The sequence below is a fragment of the Cyanistes caeruleus genome, chromosome 30, assembly GCF_971803275.1.
Source record: "Cyanistes caeruleus chromosome 30, bCyaCae1.hap1.1, whole genome shotgun sequence".
Classification (NCBI taxonomy): Eukaryota; Metazoa; Chordata; class Aves; order Passeriformes; family Paridae; genus Cyanistes; species Cyanistes caeruleus.
This window is the reverse complement of record NC_141730.1, coordinates 3,066,430-3,085,195: the sequence shown is the minus strand read 5'-3', so window position 1 is coordinate 3,085,195 and position 18,766 is coordinate 3,066,430. Positions and strand designations below refer to the sequence as shown.

At 55.0% G+C, this 18,766-nt stretch overlaps 1 protein-coding gene across 4 annotated transcripts in view; it reads left to right on the top strand.

Moving 5' to 3' along the window:
* The first annotated feature begins 2,983 nt into the window (after positions 1 to 2,983).
* The window catches only part of KIRREL1 (kirre like nephrin family adhesion molecule 1), a 48,929-nt gene continuing 33,146 nt past the window's right edge, over positions 2,984 to 18,766 (top strand). For all 4 annotated transcript variants that reach the window (XR_015279920.1, XR_015279921.1, XM_086866399.1 and 1 more), the window contains exon 1: positions 2,984 to 3,267. Coding sequence is in view for 2 of the 4 variants with exons in the window: in XM_086866399.1 (XP_086722525.1) it covers positions 3,216 to 3,267 (52 nt within the window). In the remaining 2 variants the exon portion in view is untranslated. The remainder of the gene's footprint in view (positions 3,268 to 18,766) is intronic.

Genomic DNA, 18,766 nt, shown 5'->3' with positions numbered 1-18,766 from the left:
GGAGTTCCGGGTTTGTTGGATTCTGGAATTCTGGGGCTCTGGAATTCTGGGATTTGGGGGCTCTGGAATTCTGGGATTTTGGGGCTCTGGAATTCTGGAATTCTGGGGTTCTGAGATCTTTGGCTTCTGGAATTCCGGGTTCCCAGGATCCCAAGACCCCGGGGTTCCGAGGCCACGGAGCAGCAGGATTCAGGAGGAAAGCCGGCTCCGGTCGGTGCCGGCAGCCGCGAGGCTCCGGATGAATTTCCCGATAATTCCCGGCGCAGATTGGGATTTCACGGCCCACCGGAGATCCCCGCTCCGGGCGGGAGAAAAGCAGCGGCCGCTGCCAACCCCGGAATTCCGGAGCTGCCGCTTCGGGAGCCGCGTCCTCCCCGGCTGTCCCGGGATTGGAACCGGGATTTTGGGACTGGATCCGGGATTTTGGGATTGGAAATGGGGTTTTGGGATTGGAACCGGGATTTTGGGATTGGATCTGGGATTTTGGGATTGGAACCGGGGTTTTGGGATTGGATCCGGGGTTTGGGGATTGGGGAGGGGTTTTGGGATTGGATCCGGGATTTTGGGATTGGAACCGGGGTTTTGGGATTGGATCCGGGGTTTTGGGATTGGATCCGGGGTTTTGGGATTGGAACTGGGGTTTTGGGATTGGGGAGGGGCTGGGGCCTCGTGGTCTGGGGTCAGCACAGGGACGCGCTCGACGCTTCCCGGAGTCGGGATTTGGGATCTGAGGTCGGGATTTGGGATCCGATGTCGGGATTTGGGATCCGAGGTCGGGATTTGGGATCTGAGGTCGGGATTTGGGATCCAGTGTTGGGGTTATGGATCCGATGTCAGGATTTGGGATCCAAAGTCGGGATTTGGGATCCATCCAATGATGGGATTTGGGATCCAGCACTGGGATAATGATCCAAACCCCGGGATAATGATCCAAACTCCAGGATACTGATCCAAACCCTGGGATAACGATCCGAACTCCGGGATAACGATCCAAACCCCGGGATAACCGCTGGAGCTGAGCTCTCCAGGCCGTGGCTCCTTCCCCTCCCACTCTTCCCAGATTTTGGGGTCCCCCAGCCCCCCCCAGCCCCATCCCGGGTGCTCCTGGGTGCGGACGCAGCGGATTTTCCCAATCCCGGATTTTCCCAATCCCGGCTTTTCCCAATCCCGCAAATTCAGCAAATTCCCGGCTCCTCCCGGAGCTCTCATTTCCCTTCTCCTCCTCCTCCTCCTCCTCCTGGAATTCCTGGGAGCGGGGGCAGCTCCGGGGGGCCCCTCCCGCTCCAGGGACCCTCCGGAAGGGTTTTGGGTGAAAATCCGGGAATGCCGCCCCAGCCCGGGCTCCCCCAGGGATTGGTGTCCCTAAAAATCCGCTCTTTTCACCCCGTTCTGTTACGGTCCAGACCCCACGGGGACACCCCAAACACCACGGGGACACCCCCAAATCTCACAGGGACACCCCCAAATCTCACGGGGACACCCCAAACCCCACGGGGACACCCCCAAATCTCACAGGGACACCCCCAAACCCCGCATGAACACCCCAAACCCCGCATGAACACCCCAAACCCCACGGGGACACCCCAAACACCACAGGGACACCCCAAACCCCATAGGGACACCCCAAACCCCGCATGAACACCCCAAACCCCACATGAACACCCCAAACCCCGCATGAACACCCCAAACCCCACGGGGACACCCCAAACCGCACAGGGACACCCCAAATCCCACAGGAACACCCCAAAACACGCTCGGACACCTCAAACCCCACAGGAACACCCCAAACCCCGCATGAACACCCCAAACCCCACGGGGACACCCCAAACCGCACAGGGACACCCCAAACCCCGCATGAACACCCCAAACCCCACAGGAACACCCCAAAACACGCTCGGACACCTCAAACCCCACAGGGACACCCCAAACCCCACAGGAAGACCCCAAAACACGCTCGGACACCCCAAATCCCAGACAAACACCCCAAACCCCACAGGGACACCCCAAACCCCGCATGAACACCCCAAACCGCACAGGGACACCCCAAACCCCGCATGAACACCCCAAATCCCAGACAAACACCCCAAACCCCACAGGGACACCCCAAACCCCGCATGAACACCCCAAATCCCAGACAAACACCCCAAACCCCACAGGAACACCCCAAACCCCGCATGAACACCCCAAACCGCACAGGGACACCCCAAACCGCACAGGGACACCCCAAATCCCCCTCGCACACCCCAAACCCCCCTCGCACACCCCAAACCCCCCAGGAACACCCCAAACCCCACAGGGACACCCCAAATCCCACAGGAACACCCCAAAACACGATCGGACACCCCAAATCCCAGACAAACACCCCAAACCCCGCATGAACACCCCAAACCCCCCTCGCACGCCCCCTCCCCACGCTCCCCGGCGCAGCGACACGCGCGCACCTCCCCAAATCCCCCTCCCTTCCCTCCCTCCCTCCTTTCCTCCATTCCCTCCCTCCCTTCCCTCCCTCCCTCCCTCCCTCCCTCCCTCCTTCCATTCCCTCCCTCCCTCCCTCCCTCCCTCCCTCCCTCCCTCCCTCCCTCCCTCCCTCCCTCCCTCCTCCCATTCCCTCCCTCCCTCCTTCCCTTCCATTCCCTCCCTTCCATTCCCTCCCTCCCTCCCTCCCTCCCTCCTTCCATTCCCCCCCTCCCTCTCTCCTTCCATTCCCTCCCTCCTTTCATTCCCTCCCTCCCTCCCTCCCTCCCTCCTTCCATTCCCCCCCTCCCTCTCTCCTTCCATTCCCTCCCTCCTTTCATTCCCTCCCTCCCTCCCATTCCCTCCCTCCCTCCTTCCCCCCCCTCCATTCCCTCCCTTCCATTCCCTCCCTCCCCCCCTCCCTCCCTCCCTCCCTCCCCCCCTCCCTCCCCCTCTCCCCCCCCCTCCTTCCATTCCCTCCCTCCCTCCCTCCCTCGCCCCCTCCGCCCCCCGCCCGCCCCGCCCCCGCCGCCGCTCGGGGCTCGTTGCCGACCGGAGCCGCCGGAGCTCCGTGGCCCTTCCCGGCCCCTGCCCGGCCCCGGCCCGGCCGGGCCAGGCTCCGAACCAGCGCTGCCGGTACCGGGGGCGGCGCGGGGCCCAGCGGGGCGGCGATCGCATCCCCCGAAGCGAACCGAACCTCCCGCCGCGGGACCCCCGGCGGGCCCTGCCCCGGAGCGCGGCCGCCGCCACGGGACGGGAGCATGCGGATCCTCCTCCTGTGCCTGCTGACTCTCGCCGGGACCCGCGGGCAAGGTGCGCTTCGGCACCGGGGTTCGGTACCGGGGGTTCGGTACCGGGGGTTCGGGAGCGGGGGTTCGGTACCGGGGTTCGGGAGCGGGGGTTCGGGAGCGGGGTTCGGCACCGGGGTTCGGTACTGGGGTTCGGTACTGGGGGTTCCGCAGCGGGGTTCGGCACCGGGGGTTCGGGACCGGGGTTCGGTACCGGGGGTTCGGTACTGAGGGTTCGGGACCGGGGTTCGGCACCGGGGGTTCGGCACCGGGGTTCGGCACCGGGGTTCGGTACCGGGGGTTCGGCACCGGGGGTTCGGCACCGGGGGTTCGGTACCGGGGTTCGGTACTGGGGGTGTGCAGCGGGGTTCGGCACCGGGGGTTCGGGACCGGGGGTTCGGTACCGGGGTTCGGCACCGGGGGTTCGGGACCGGGGGTTCGGGACCGGGGGTTCGGGAGCGGGGTTCGGTACTGGGGGTTCGGTACTGGGGGTTCGGGAGCGGGGGTTCGGCAGCGGGGTTCGGGAGCGGGGGTTCGGTACCGGGGTTCGGTACTGGGGGTTCGGCACCGGGGGTTCGGTACTGGGGGTTCGGTACTGGGGGTTCGGCAGCGGGGTTCGGCACCGGGGTTCGGTACTGGGGGTGTGCAGCGGGGTTCGGTACCGGGGTTCGGTACCGGGGGTTCGGTACCGGGGGTTCGGTACCGGGGTTCGGTACTGGGGGTTCGGGACCGGGGTTCGGCACCGGGGGTTCGGTACCCGGGGGTGGGCACCGGGGTTCGGTACCGGGGGTTCGGTACTGGAGGTTTGGCACCGGGATTCGGTACTGGAGATTCAGTACCGGGGGTTCGGTACCGGGGGTTCGGTACTGGAGGTTTGGCACCGGGATTCTGTACCGGGGGTTCGGTAGCAGGGGTTGGGCACCGGGATTCGGTACCGGAGATTCAATACCAGAGGTTCGGTACCGGAGGTTTGGCACCGGGGGGTGGGCACCGAGATTCGGTACCGGAGGTGCGGTACCGGGAGTTCGGTACTGGAGGTTGGGCATCGGAGACTGGGCACCGAGAATTCGGTACCGGGATTGGGCACCGAGAATTCGGAACCGGGATTGGGCACCGAGAATTCGGTACCGGGGATTCGGTATCGGGGATTTGGCACCGAGAATTCGGTACCGGGAATTCGGTATCGGGGATTTGGCACCGAGAATTCGGTACGGGGGGTTGGGTACCGGGATTCGGTACCGGGGATTGGGCACCGGGGTTTGGTACCGGGGATTCGGTACCGTGGGTTCGGTACCGGAGATTCGGGACTGGGAATTCGGTACCGGGGATTGGGCACCGGGGTTTGGTACCGGGGATTCGGTACCGTGGGTTCGGTACCGGAGATTCGGGACTGGGAATTCGGTACCGGGGGTTGAGCACCGGGGTTTGGTACCGGAGATTCGGTACCGGGGGTTGGACACCGGGTACCGGACACCGGGCACCGGGAATTGAGCACCGGGCACCGGGAATTGAGCACCGGGCACCGGACACCGGGTACCGGGCAGCCGGTACCGGGCACCGGGCAGCCGGTACCGGGCACCGGGAATTGAGCACCGGGCACCGGGCAGCCGGTACCGGGCACCGGGAATTGAGCACAGGGCACCGGGGAGCCGGTACCGGGGACCGGACACCGGGGAGCCGGTACCGGACACCGGGCAGCCGGTACCGGGGACCGAGCACTGGGCAGCCGGTACCGGGCACCGGACACCGGGAAGCCGGTACCGGGTACCGGGCACTGGGCAGCCGGTACCGGACACCGGGAAGCCGGTACCGGGCAGCCGGTACCGGGCACGGGGAGCGGGCGGGGGCAGCGCGGGGCCGCCCCGGAGCCGTTCCCAACTCCTCGGGCAGCGCTCCAGCCCCGCTCGCCGCCGGTCCCGCCCGGTCCCGGAGGGCTGAGAGCGGTTCCGGCCGGGATCGGGGTCCCGGGGGGTTCTGGCGGTGCCGCCGGGCCCGCGGTCGGGGATGGTGGAGCGGCCGTTCCGGTACCGGGGGGGTTCGGGTGGAATCGCGGCTGCTTCTCCTCAATCCCGGGCCCGCTTTTCCCAAATCCTGGCGCGGGTTCTGGTGGATTCCTCCCGTTCCGGTACCGGGGGGTTCCGATGGAACCGGGCCCGGTTCTCCCCCGTCCTGCTCCTCCTGAACCCCCCGATCCGGTACCGGGGGGTCCTGATGGAACCGGGCCCGGTTCTCCTGAACGCCCCCGCTCCGGTACCGGGGGGTCCTGATGGAACCGGGCCCGGTTCTCCCCTGTCCTGCCCCTCCTGAACCCCCCCGATCCGGTACCGGGGGGTCCTGATGGAACCGGGCCCGGTTCTCCCCCGTTCTGCTCCTCCTGAACCCCCCCGCTCCGGTACCGGGGGGTCCCGATGGAACTGGGCCCGGTTCTCCCCTGTCCTGCCCCTCCTGAACCCCCCCGCTCCGGTACCGGGGGGTCCTGATGGAACCGGGCCCGGTTCTCCCCTGTCCTGCCCCTCCTGGATTCCCCCGCTCCGGTACCGAGGGGTCCTGATGGAACCGGGCCCGGTTCTCCCCCGTCCTGCTCCTCCTGGTTCCCCTGCTCCGGTACCGGGGGGTCCTGATGGAACCGGGCCCGGTTCTCCCCCGTCCTGCTCCTCCTGAACGCCCCCGAACCGGTACCGGGGGGTCCTGATGGAACCGGGCCCGGTTCTCCCCCGTCCTGCTCCTCCTGGATTCCCCCGGTTCCGGTACCGAGGGGTCCCGCTGGAACCGGGCCCGTTTCCCCCCGGTTCCGGTACCGGGGGGTCCCGCTGGAACCGGGCCCGTTTCCCCCCGGTTCCGGTACCGGGGGGTCCCGCTGGAACCGGGCCCGTTTCCCCCCGGTTCCGGTACCGGGGGGTCCCGCTGGAACCGGGCCCGTTTCCCCCCGGTTCCGGTACCGGGGGGTCCCGCTGGAACCGGGCCCGTTTCCCCCGGGTTCCGGTACCGTCGGACCCCCCAGACCGGGATCGCGGTTTTGGGGTCCCCCCCCCCCGGCCCGATCCGGTTCCGGTGCCGGTTCGGGACGAGCAGCCTGGCTTGGGTGGGGGAGGGGGAGACCCTGGTGTCCCCCGGAATTGGGGAGGTGGGGGATGGGCAACACCCCCCCCCCCTCCCCCCAAAAAAAAACCCGCGCTGGGCTGGGGAAACTGAGGCACGGCCAGCCGCTCTGCCAAGGTCACCCCCCAAAAAAAAAAAAACACCGAGGGGCGGGGGGACCCCAAAATCCCTGGGAGGGGGGAGAGGGGGGGGGGCATCTCCCACCCCCCCAAAACCCGCGGGGAGTTTTTTTGGCGGGTTTTTTTTTGGGGGGATTCTCCCGATTTTTGGGGGTCCCGGGCATTGCCCCAGCGCGGCCTCCGGTTCCTTTCCCAGCTGCAAAATCCAATCTAATTTTTAATTAAGGGGGCGGCGTTGCTAAGATGCCAAGAGGAGAGAGAGAGAGAGAGAGAGGAGAGGGAAAAAAAAGGAAAATAAGAAAAAAAAAAGCAAAAAAAGATAAAAAAAAACCCAACCAAAAATAACAAAAATTCGCTTCCACCGCGGGGTTTTTTTTTTTTTTTTTAAATAAAAAAGAGAAAAATTCGGTTTTGGGAGGAGAAGGGAGGAGAAAAGCGGGGACCCCCCAGCCGAGACCCCCGGGAGGGGTCGGGGGGGAAGCGCCGGGGGCTCCCGGGAACAAAAGCGGCGGCGCTGCCGGCCCGGGGCCCCGCGGGGAGCGGCGAGAGGGGCCCGGGAGCGGCTGCCGGTACCGGGAGAGGGGAGAGGGGCCCGGGAGCGGCTGCCGGTACCGGGAGAGGGGCCCGGGAGCGGCTGCCGGTACCGGGAGAGGGGCCCGGGAGCGGCTGCCGGTACCGGGAGAGGGGAGAGGGGCCCGGGAGCGGCTGCCGGTACCGGGAGAGGGGAGAGGGGCCCGGTTTGGGATGGGATGGACCCGGTTTGGGATGGAGCCGGTTTGGGATGGGATGGACCCGGTTTGGGATGGATCCGGTTTGGGATGGAGCCGGTTTGGGACAGGATGGACCCGGTTTGGGGCAGGATGGAGCCGGTTTGGGATGGAGCCGGTTTGGGATGGACCCGGTTTGGGGTGGGATGGAGCTGGTTTGGGTTGGACCCGGTTTGGGATGGAGCCGGTTTGGGATGGACCCGGTTTGGGATGGACCCGGTTTGGGATGGAGCCGGTTTGGGGCGGGATGGACCCGGTTTGGGATGGAGCCGGTTTGGGATGGGATGGATCCGGTTTGGGATGGAGCCGGTTTGGGATGGAGCCGGTTTGGGATGGAGCTGGTTTGGGATGGAGCTGGTTTGGGATGGATCCGGTTTGGGATGGATCCGGTTTGGGATGGATCCGGTTTGGGATGGATCCGGTTTGGGATGGAGCCGTACCGGGACAGGATGGACCCGGTTTGGGGTGGGATGGAGCCGGTTTGGGATGGAGCCGGTTTGGGATGGAGCCGGTTTGGGATGGATCCGGTTTGGGTTAGACCCGGTTTGGGATGGAGCCGGTTTGGGGCAGGATGGACCCGGTTTGGGGCGGGATGGACCCGGTTTGGGGCAGGATGGACCCGGTTTGGGGCGGGATGGAGCTGGTTTGGGTTGGACCCGGTTTGGGATGGAGCCGGTTTGGGGCGGGATGGACCCAGTTTGGGATGGATCCGGTTTGGGATGGACCCGGTTTGGGATGGAGCCGGGTGGGATGGGATGGACCCAGTTTGGGGTGGGCTGGAGCCGGTTTGGGATGGAGCCGGTTTGGGGCGGGACAATCCCAGTTTGGGGCGGGACAATCCCAGTTTGGGGCGGGACAATCCCAGTTTGGGGCGGGACAATCCCGGTTTGGGGTGGGACAATCCCAGTTTGGGGCGGGACAATCCCAGTTTGGGGCGGGACAATCCCAGTTTGGGGCGGGACAATCCCGGTTTGGGGTGGGACAATCCCAGTTTGGGGCGGGACAATCCCAGTTTGGGGCGGGACAATCCCAGTTTGGGGTGGGAAGGATTCGATTTGGGATCGATGATTCCAGTTTGGGATCAGGGCTCCCATCCCTGTGTGAAAATCCCAGTAACCCCCAAACCCATCCCAAACCCCAAACTCACCCCAAATCCATCCCAAATCCACCCCAAACCCATCCCAAACCCCAAACCCATCCCAAATCCATCCCAAATCCATCCCAAACCCATCCCAAACCCCAAATCCATCCCAAATCCATCCCAAATCCATCCCAAACCCATCCCAAACCCCAAACTCATCCCAAATCCATCCCAAACCCCATATCCATCCCAAATCCATCCCAAATCCACCCCAAATCCATCCCAAACCCATCCCAAACCCCAAACTCATCCCAAATCCATCCCAAATCCATCCCAAACCCATCCCAAACCCATCCCAAACCCCAAACTCATCCCAAATCCATCCCAAACCCCAAATCCATCCCAAATCCATCCCAAACCCCAAACCCATCCCAAATCCATCCCAAACCCCAAACCCATCCCAAATCCATCCCAAACCCCAAACCCATCCCAAATTCTGGGTTTTCTTCTGGGAAATTTGGAGTTTTTTCTGGGAAATTTGGGGTTTTCTGGAAAAATTTGTGTTTTTTCTGGGAAATTTGTGTTTTTTTCTGAAAAATTTGTGTTTTTTCTGGGAAATTTGTGTTTTTTCTGGGAAATTTGTGTTTTTTCTGGGAAATTTGGGTTTTCCTGTCAGTTTTGGGTGTTTTTTGGCTCTGGAAAAGGCTGGAATTTTGGGATCCTTGCCCTGGGACTCGGTGCCGTTCTCGTCCTGGCGCGCTCGGAGCCGCTGAATGGGATTCATCACTCTTCATTTCTCACTAAATCATTTTCTGGATCTGATCTAAATGAAAGCCATTCTTCTTCCCCCGGTTCAATCACTCGCCGTGATTGCGCCGCAAATTGAAATATTTATTCATTTGCTGCGCCCTTCTTTTTTCTCTCTCTGAGGTTTATTTTATTTTGGTTTATTTTATTTTATTTTTATTTTATTTTATTTTATTTTATTTTATTTTATTTTATTTTATTTTATTTTATTTTATTTTATTTTATTTTATTTTATTTTATTTTTTATTTTACTTTATTTTATTTTATTTTTTATTTTACTTTATTTTACTTTATTTTACTTTATTTTACTTTATTTTATTTTATTTATTTTATTTTTTTTATTTAACTTCATTTCATTTCATTATATTTTATTTATTTTATTATATTTTATTTAATTTTGTTTATTTTATTCTACTTTATTTGATTTATTTTACTTCATTTTATTTATTTTACTTCATTTAATTTTACTTTGTTTTATTTTATTTTTATGGTTTTGTCTATGTTTTTCTTTTCATGTTATTTTTATATTTTATTTTCCTTTTAAAATGAATTTATTTTGTTTTTCTTTTGTTTTATTTTCATATTTTATCTTATTTTACTTATTGTATTTTATTGTATTGTATTTTTTATTTTATTTTATATTTTATTGCATTTTATATTTTATTGTATCTTATTGTATTTTATCTTTTACTTTTTATTATATTTTATTTTATATTATATTTTATTTTGTTATATTATATTTTATATTTTATATTTTTTAAATTTTATGTTATTTTATTTTATTTTATTTTATTTTATTTTATTTTATTTTATTTTATTTTATTTTATTTTATCTTCCCCCCTTTTTCCTCCTGATGGGAGAGGTGACAACGGGATCCATCGGATTTGGGATCCAGTTCGATTCGGGATCCATTGGATTTGGGATCCTGTGGGATTTGGGATCCAGTTCGATTCGGGATCCTGGGGGATTCGGGATCCGTCGGATTTGGGATCCAGTTCGATTCGGGATCCCGGAGGATTTGGGATCCAGTGGGATTCAGGATCCTGTGGGATTTGGGATCCATCGGATTTAGGATCCCGGGGGATTTCTGATCCAGTTGGATTTGGGATCCCGGGGGATTTGGGATCCTGGGGGATTCGGGATCCTGGGGGATTCGGGATCCAGTTGGATTCGGGATCCCGGAGGATTTGGGATTCTGGAATATTTGGGATCCATCGGATTTAGGATCCCATTGGATTTGGGATCCCGTCGGATTTGGGATCCCGGGGGATTTGGGATCCCGTCGGATTTGGGATCCAGTTGGATTCGGGATCCCGGGGGATTTCTGATCCAGTTGGATTTGGGATCCTGTGGGATTCGGGATCCCAGATGATTTTTTCCCCTTTTCCCCTTTTCCCACTTCTTTTTCCCACTTTTCCCATCCCTTTCCCACTCTCGGGACACGGGAATGGGGTCAGGGAGGATTTGGGGTCGTGCCGGGCCCGAACCACCCGGGAACGGGAATTTGGGGGATTTTGGGGGGATTTTGGGTGGATTTTGGGTGGAATTTGGTGGATTTTGGGTGGATTTTTGTGGATTTTGGGTGGATTTTGGGGGATTTGGGGGGATTTTGGGATGATTTTGGTGGATTTTGGATGGATTTGGGTGGATTTTGTTGGATTTTGGGTGGATTTTGGGTGGATTTTGGTGGATTTTGGTGGATTTTGGGCTGATTTAGGCGGATTTTGGGTGGATTTGGGTGGAATTTGTGTGGATTTGTGTGGATTTTGGTGGATTTTGGGCTGATTTAGGTGGATTTTGGGACGATTTAGGTGGATTTTGGGTGGCTTTTGGGTGGAATTTGGTGGAATTTGGTGGATTTTTGTGGATTTTGGTGGATTTTGGGACGATTTTGGTGTATTTTGGTGTATTTTGGGTGGATTTGGGGTGATTTTGGGTGGGAAACACCAACCCTGGCACCTCTGGAACCTTCTCCTCATTCCCAGCGGGATCAGAGCCGCCCATTAATTTATTCATTTATTAATTACCCATTCAATTAGCCGTTTAATCCCCGTTTTAATTCAGGATTGTTTTAATCCCCGAGCTTTTAAATCCCACCTGGAAAAAATCCTGGGAATTCCCGGCTCGGTTTTGGCTTCAGGGCGAGGGAGGAGGAACCACCCCGACCTCCCCTTGGAATTATCGGGAATTCTGCAGGAATTCTCCAGGAATTATCGGGAATTATCGGGAATTCTCCAGGAATTATTGGGGAATTCTCGAGGAATTATCTGGAATTATCCAGGAATTATCGGGAATTCTCTGGGAATTCTCCAGGAATTATCGTGAATTGTCGGGAATTCTCCAGGAATTATTGGGGAATTCTCGAGGAATTATCAGGAATTCTCTGAGAATTCTCCAGGAATTATTGGGAATTCTCCAGGAATTATTGGGAATTCTCGAGGAATTATCTGGAATTATCCAGGAATTATCGGGAATTCTCTGGGAATTCTCCAGCAATTATTGGGAATTCTCCAGGAATTCTTCAGGAATTATCGGGAATTATCGGGGAATTATCGTGAATTGTCGGGAATTCTCGAGGAATTACCGGGAATTCTCGGGAATTCTCCAGGAATTCTCCAGGAATTCTCAGGAATTCTCGGGAATTCTCGGGAATTCTCCCCCGCTCCCGTCGATTGCCGGAGGTTCGGCCATGGGAGCCGCTCCGTTATTCCCTCTCCGGCCTCTTTTTCTCTTCATTAATTATCTCCTCATTAACCGCCGCTAATTGCGGGGCGCGAGCCGCGGTCCCGGGGTGGGGACACCGGGATGGGGACACGAGGGGACACCGGGATGGGGACACCGGGAATGGGGACACGGAGGTGGCACTGGGATGGGGACACGAGGGGACACCGGGGTGGGGACACTGGGAACGGGGTGGGGACACCGGGATGGGGACACCGGGGTGGGGACACGAGGGGACACCAGGATGGGGACACCGGGGTGGGGACACCGGGGTGGGGACACCGGGGTGGGGACACCGGGAACGGGGTGGGGACACCGGGATGGGGACACCAGGAACGGGGATGGGGACACGGGGACACCGGGATGGGGACACCGGGGTGGGGACACCGGGGTGGGGACACGAGGGGACACCGGGATGGGGACACTGGGAACAGGACACCGGGGTGGGGACACGGAGGTGGCACTGGGATGGGGACACGGGGATGGGGACAGTGAGGTGGGGACATCGGGATGGGGACACCGGGATGGGGACACTGGGAACGGGACACCAGGGTGGGGGGATTTGGGATCATCCGTGGGGTCAGGAGATCCATGGGATTTGGGATCAGGAATTTGGGATCGGGGATTTGGGATTTGGGAACTGGGATTGGGGATCAGGAACTGGGGATTTGGGATCAGGAATTGGGGATTTGGGATCGGGGATTTGGGGATTTGGGATCGGGGATTTGGGATTGGAGATTTGGGATTTGGGATCTGGGATTGGAGATTTGGGATTTGGGATTGGGGATTTGGGATAAGGGGGAAAAAGGGGGGAAGAAAAAAGGGGGAAAAATGGGGAAAAAAGGGAGGGAAAAAGGGAGGGAAAAAGGGGAAAAAAAGGGGGAAAAGGGGAAAAAGTGAGGGGGAAAAAAAGGGGAAAAAAGGGGGGAAAATGGGTAAAAAAGGGGGGGGAAAGGGGAAAAATGGGGGGAAGAAAAAAGGGGGAAAAGGGGGAAAAATGGGGAAAAAATGGAGGGAAAAAGGGAGGGAAAAAGGGAAAAAAAGGGGAAAAAGTGAGGGGAAAAAAGGGGAAAAAAGGGAAAAAAGGGGGGAAACTGGGGAAAAAAAGGGGGGGAAAGGGGAAAAATGGGGGGAAGAAAAAAGGGGGAAAAGGAGGGAAAAAATGGAGGAAAAAAGGGGGAAAAATGGGAAAAAAAAGGGAGGGAAAAAGGGGAAAAAAGCGGGGGGGGAGAAGGGGAAAAATGGGAAAAAGGGGGGAAGAAAAAAGGGGGGAAAAGGAGGGAAAAAAATGGGGAAAAAAAGGGGGGAACGAGGCCTTTTCTGCAAGGGCTGGGACATAAAGAGCTGGCAGCGTCGCCATGGCAACGGGCGGATTATGATCCAAATGGAAATCAAAATAAGGAGGGGGGAGTTGGGAATGGGAATGGGAAAGGGAAGGAGGGGAAAAGAAAGGAGGAGGAGGAGGAGGAGGAGGAAGGAAAAAACAACTTTAATTTCCAAGCCCGGAGCGGTTTGGAGGCGTTGCCATGGGAACGTTGGGAATGGGGGGGCTGTGATAAATTTAATTTTAATTTTTAATTATTTTTTAAGTAATAAATGGGAATCGGGAATGGGATTGAGGATGCCGGCTCCAAATCTTTGGGATATCCCGTGGGAGCTGCGGGGTTGTTGTGGGAGGGAGAGTTTGGCTGGGTGGGTTTTCCCCAAAATCCACGTTTTTCCTCCCAAAATCCACGTTTTTCCCCAAAAAATCCACATTTTTCCCCAAAAATCCACATTTTCCCCCCCAAAATCCACATTTTTCCCCAAAAAATCCACATTTTTCCCCCCAAAAATCAACATTTTCCCCCCAAAAATCCACTTTTTTCCCCAAAAAATCCACATTTTTCTCCCAGAATCCACATTTTCCTCCCTTTTATCCAGCTGGGTTTTCCCCAAAATCCACATTTTCCTCCCAAAATCCACATTTTCCCCCCAAAAATCCACTTTTTTCCCCCCAAAATCCACATTTTTCTCCCAGAATCCACATTTTTCTCCTTTTTTCCAGCTGGGTTTCCCCAAAATCCACATTTTCCCTCCAAAATCCACATTTTCCCCCCAAAATCCACTTTTTTCCCAAAAAAATCCACATTTTCCCCCCAAAATCCACATTTTCCCCCCAAAATCCACATTTTTCCCCCCAAAATCCACATTTTTCCCCAAAAAATCCACATTTTTCTCCTTTTATCCAGCTGGGTTTTCCCCAAAATCCACATTTTCCCCCCAAAATCCACATTTTCCCCCCAAAATCCACAATTTTCCCCCCCAAAATCCACATTTTTCCCCCAAAAATCCACATTTTCCTCCCAAAATCCACAATTTTCCCCCCCAAAATCCACATTTTCCCCCCAAAATCCACATTTTTCCTCCCCCACCATGAAGATTTTCCCCAAATTCCACTTTTTTTCTCCCTTCTCCAAATGGATTTTCCCCAAATTTCTCATTTTTCTCCTTCCCCAGCCGCATTTTCTCCACTTTTCCCCTTTTTTTGGGGCTGGAATTGGGAATATCCCGAATTTGGGGCCACTTTTGGGGGCTGGGGGTGAAAATCCCAAACTTCTTTTTCCTCCTCCTTCCCCGATTTTGGTAAAATTTTGTGTTTTTTTTTAAAAAAATATAATTTTGAAGTGTTTTTGATGGAAATAAAAAGGGAATTTCCCTTTTTTTGGGGGCAGAACTCCCCCAAGGAGGTTTTGGGGTGATTTTAGAAGGATTTGGGGCAGGAATAAAATCTTTGGGATCAAAGAGAAGAAACCGAAGCGCAAAAAAAAAATTCGCTTTTTATTTTTAAATTTTCCACATAAAAATCAACGATTCCCGGAGGGAAAAAAAAAAATCAAGGAAAAATCAGGATTTATCCCAAAATGGCTCAAACTTTCCCCAAAAAATGGAAGCAAAGGGTTAAAAACTCGGAGTTTTTTTTTATTCCTTTCCAGAGGGAGCCTTGGCAGGAAATTCCTCAAATTCCAGAAGTGTGGGATCATCGAACCGCAGGGAAAAGGGAGAGGGAGCGGAGAGGGCTCGGGACACCCCAAAAAAAACCCCAAAAATCGCTGATTCCACCCCAAAAAAATGCTGGGGTTTATCATAAATAAATCCGGGATGTTCTCAGGGAAAAATCCTGATTTTATTCCTAAAAAATCTCGATTTTCCTCTTAAAAAATCTCGATTTTCCTCCCCCAAAAAATCTCGATTTTCCTCTTAAAAAATCACGATTTTATTCCTAAAAAATCCCAAATCTCCCCCCAAAAAATCCTGATTCTCTTCCCCAAAAAATCTCGAATCTCCCCCCAAAAAAATCCAGAATCTCTTCCCCAAAAATCCCGAATCTCGCCCCAAAAAAATCCATAAAAAAATCCCAAATCTGCCCCCAAAAATCCCGAATTTCCCCCCCAAAAAATCCCGAATTTCGCCCCAAAAAATCTCGAATCTCCCCCCAAAAATTCCGAATCTCCCTCTAAAAAATCCCTAAAAAAAAATCCCAAATCTCCCCCAAAAATCCCGAATCTCTTCCCCAAAAATCCCGAATTTCACCCCAAAAAATCTCGAATCTCCCCCCAAAAAATCCCTAAAAAAATTCCCAAATCTGCCCCCAAAAATCCCAAATCTGCCCCCAAAAAATCCCGAATTTTGCCCCAAAAATCCCAAATCTCCCCCAAAAAATCCCAAACTTCCCAATTTTCACTTTTCTGGGTTTTTTTGGGGGGGATGAAATTCCAGCGCGTGGGATTTGGGAGCAGAAAATTGAAATTTTTTGGGGTTTTCTGGAGCCAAAAAAGGGGCGGGAGGGGTCAAAGGGGGGTCCCCACCCCCTCCCACGTGGATCCCGGCCCAAATTCCTCGGGAATTTCCCTTGGGAAGCGGAGGGGGAAGGGAAAAATCCGGGAAAATGTGGATTCCCCTCCCCCCTTTGTCGTTTTTGTCACCAAAGTCAGGGAATTCCCCCCAAAAAAACCCCAAAATCTGCCCTAAAAACTCCAAAACCGCCCTAAAAACTCCAAAACCGCCCTAAAAATCCCAAAATCCGCCCTAAAAACTCCAAAACCGCCCTAAAAATCCCAAAATCACCCTAAAACCCCAAAATCCCACCCTAAAAGCCCCAAAATCCGCCCTAAAGTCCCCAAAATCCCACCCTGAGCCCCCAAAATTCACCGTAAACCCCCCAAAAATCACCCTAAAACCCAAAAATCACCCTAAAAACCCCCAAAATCTGCCCTAAAAACCCCAAAATCTGCCCTAAAAACACCCCAAAATCACCCTAAAAACCCCCAAAATCACCCTAAAAACCCCCAAAATCACCCAAAAAACACAAAATCACCCTAAAACCACCCCAAAATCACCCTAGAACTCCCCAAAATCCACCCTAAAAATCCCCAAAATCCACCCTAGAACCCCCCCAAAAAACACCCTAAAAACCCTAAAATCACCCTAAAAACCCCAAAACCCACAAAAATCACCCTAAAAACACTGGAACCCCCCAAAAAACCACCCCGAAACACCCAAAATCTGCCCTAAAAACCCCAAAATCCACCCTAAAAACCCCAAAAATCACCCTAAAACCCTCAAGACCCTCCAAAAATCACCCTAAAAACCCCAAAATCCACCCTAAAACCCCCAAAATCCACCCTAAAACCCCAAAATCCACCCTAAAAACCCCCAAAATCCACCCTAAAAACACCCCAAAATCACCCTAAAACCCCCCAAAATCCACCCTAAAAACCCCCCAAAATCACCCTAAAACCCCCCAAAATCCACCCTAAAACCCCAAAATCCACCCTAAAACCCCAAAATCCACCCTAAAAACCCCCAAAATCCACCCTAAAAAACCCCAAAATCCACCCTAAAAACACAAAATCCGCCCTAAAACCCCAAAATCTGCCCTAAAACCCCCAAAATCCACCCTAAAAACACAAAATCCGCCCTAAAACCCCAAAATCTGCCCTAAAAACCCAAAAATCTGCCCTAAAACCCCAAAATCCACCCTAAAACCCCAAAATCCCCCTGACCCCCCCAAATTCCCCCTCCCGGGTCCCCTCCCCCCGTTTTTCCCGGGTTTTTTTTCCCGGGTTTTTTTTTCCCGGGTTTTTTTTCCCGGGTTTTTTTTTTCCCGGTTTTTTTTTCCCGGGTTTTTTTTTTATTTTTTTTCCCGGTCCTTCCTCGGCCTCCGGGAATTTCTGGAGCCTGCGATTGGCTGGGGTTTTAATTAATTAGCGGAGAGACAATGTCTAATTAAGACTTTTTGTCCTGGCGCTGGCGCTGGGGGGGGAGGGGAAAAGGAATTAAAATTAAAAAAAATTCCCAAATTTAATGAGCGGGAAAAAAAAAACGGAAAAAAGGGGAAAAAAAGCGCGCTGGAATCGTCCCCTGCCCTCATTAGCGGATTTCTTAATGAGACATCGCTAATTAACGGCATTAATGAGCCCCCGGAGAGGCCCCAGGGACAGCAGGGATCGTGCCTCAGTTTCCCCCGTGGAAATTCGGTGTCCGGGAACATCCAGGGACCCGTGCCTCAGTTTCCCCCGTGGAAAACCTCTCTGTGGACCCGTGCCTCAGTTTCCCCCGTGGAAATTTAGGGTCCAGGGAGATCCGTGGACCCGTGCCTCAGTTTCCCCGTGAAAAAAAAAAACCTCCATGGACCCGTGCCTCAGTTTCCCCCATGGAAATTCGGTGTCCAGAGAGATCCGTGGACCCGTGCCTCAGTTTCCCCCCTGGAAATTCCATGTCCAATGAAATCCATGGGCCCGTGCCTCAGTTTCCCCCATGAGAAATCCCCTCCGTGGACCCGTGCCTCAGTTTCCCTCATGAAAAAACCCCTCCATGGGCCCGTGCCTCAGTTTCCCCCCTGGAAATTCCATGTCCAAGGAAATCCATGGGCCCGTGCCTCAGTTTCCCCCATGAAAAATCCCCTCCATGGACCCGTGCCTCAGTTTCCCCCATAAAAACACCCCTCCATGGACCCGTGCCTCAGTTTCCCCCATGAGAAATGCCCTCCGTGGACCCGTGCCTCAGTTTCCCCCATGAGAAATCCCCTCCATGGACCCGTGCCTCAGTTTCCCCCATGAAAAATCCCCTCCATGGACCCGTGCCTCAGTTTCCCCCATGAAAAATCCCCTCCATGGACCCGTGCCTCAGTTTCCCGCATAAAAATCCCCTCCATGGGATTCGTGCCTCAGTTTCCCCGTGGAAAAATCCCCTCCGTGGACCCGTGCCTCAGTTTCCCCCCTGGAAATTCCATGTCCAAGGAAATCCATGGACCCGTGCCTCAGTTTCCCCCATGAAAAAAACCCCTCCATGGACCCGTGCCTCAGTTTCCCCCATGAGAAATCCCCTCCGTGGACCCGTGCCTCAGTTTCCCCCATGAAAAATCCCCTCCGTGGACCCGTGCCTCAGTTTCCCCCATGGAAATTCCGCGTCCAAGGAATTCCGGCGTGCACGGGAAGCCCTCGCTCCTCCCAGTGCCACCACCCCGGTGACCCCGAGAGGGACAGGGGGGGACCCCGGGGGGGGGGGGGGTGGGGGAGGGGGGACCCTGGCGGTGGCCGGGGGTGGGGGAGGGGAAGCGATTCCTCCCCTCATTTCTTTTTCTAATTCCGCTTTTTATTTTTATTTCATTTAAAAATAAATAAAAGCCGGGAATAACTGGAGCATCCCTTCCCTGGAGAGCTCCGGGAGCCACCGGAGCGGGGACAGGCCGGGGGTGGCTCCTGTCACCCCGGTGTCACCCCGGGGTCACCCCAGGGTCACCCCCGGGGTCACCGCGGTGTCCCCAGGCCTGGGGGATTTGGGGTCCCGGGGGATTTTGGGGGTTCCGGTGCTCCCCCATTCCTGGTTTTCCTTCTCTGGATCAGGGACAGGCTGGGAGTGGCTCCTGTCACCCCAGTGTCACCCCA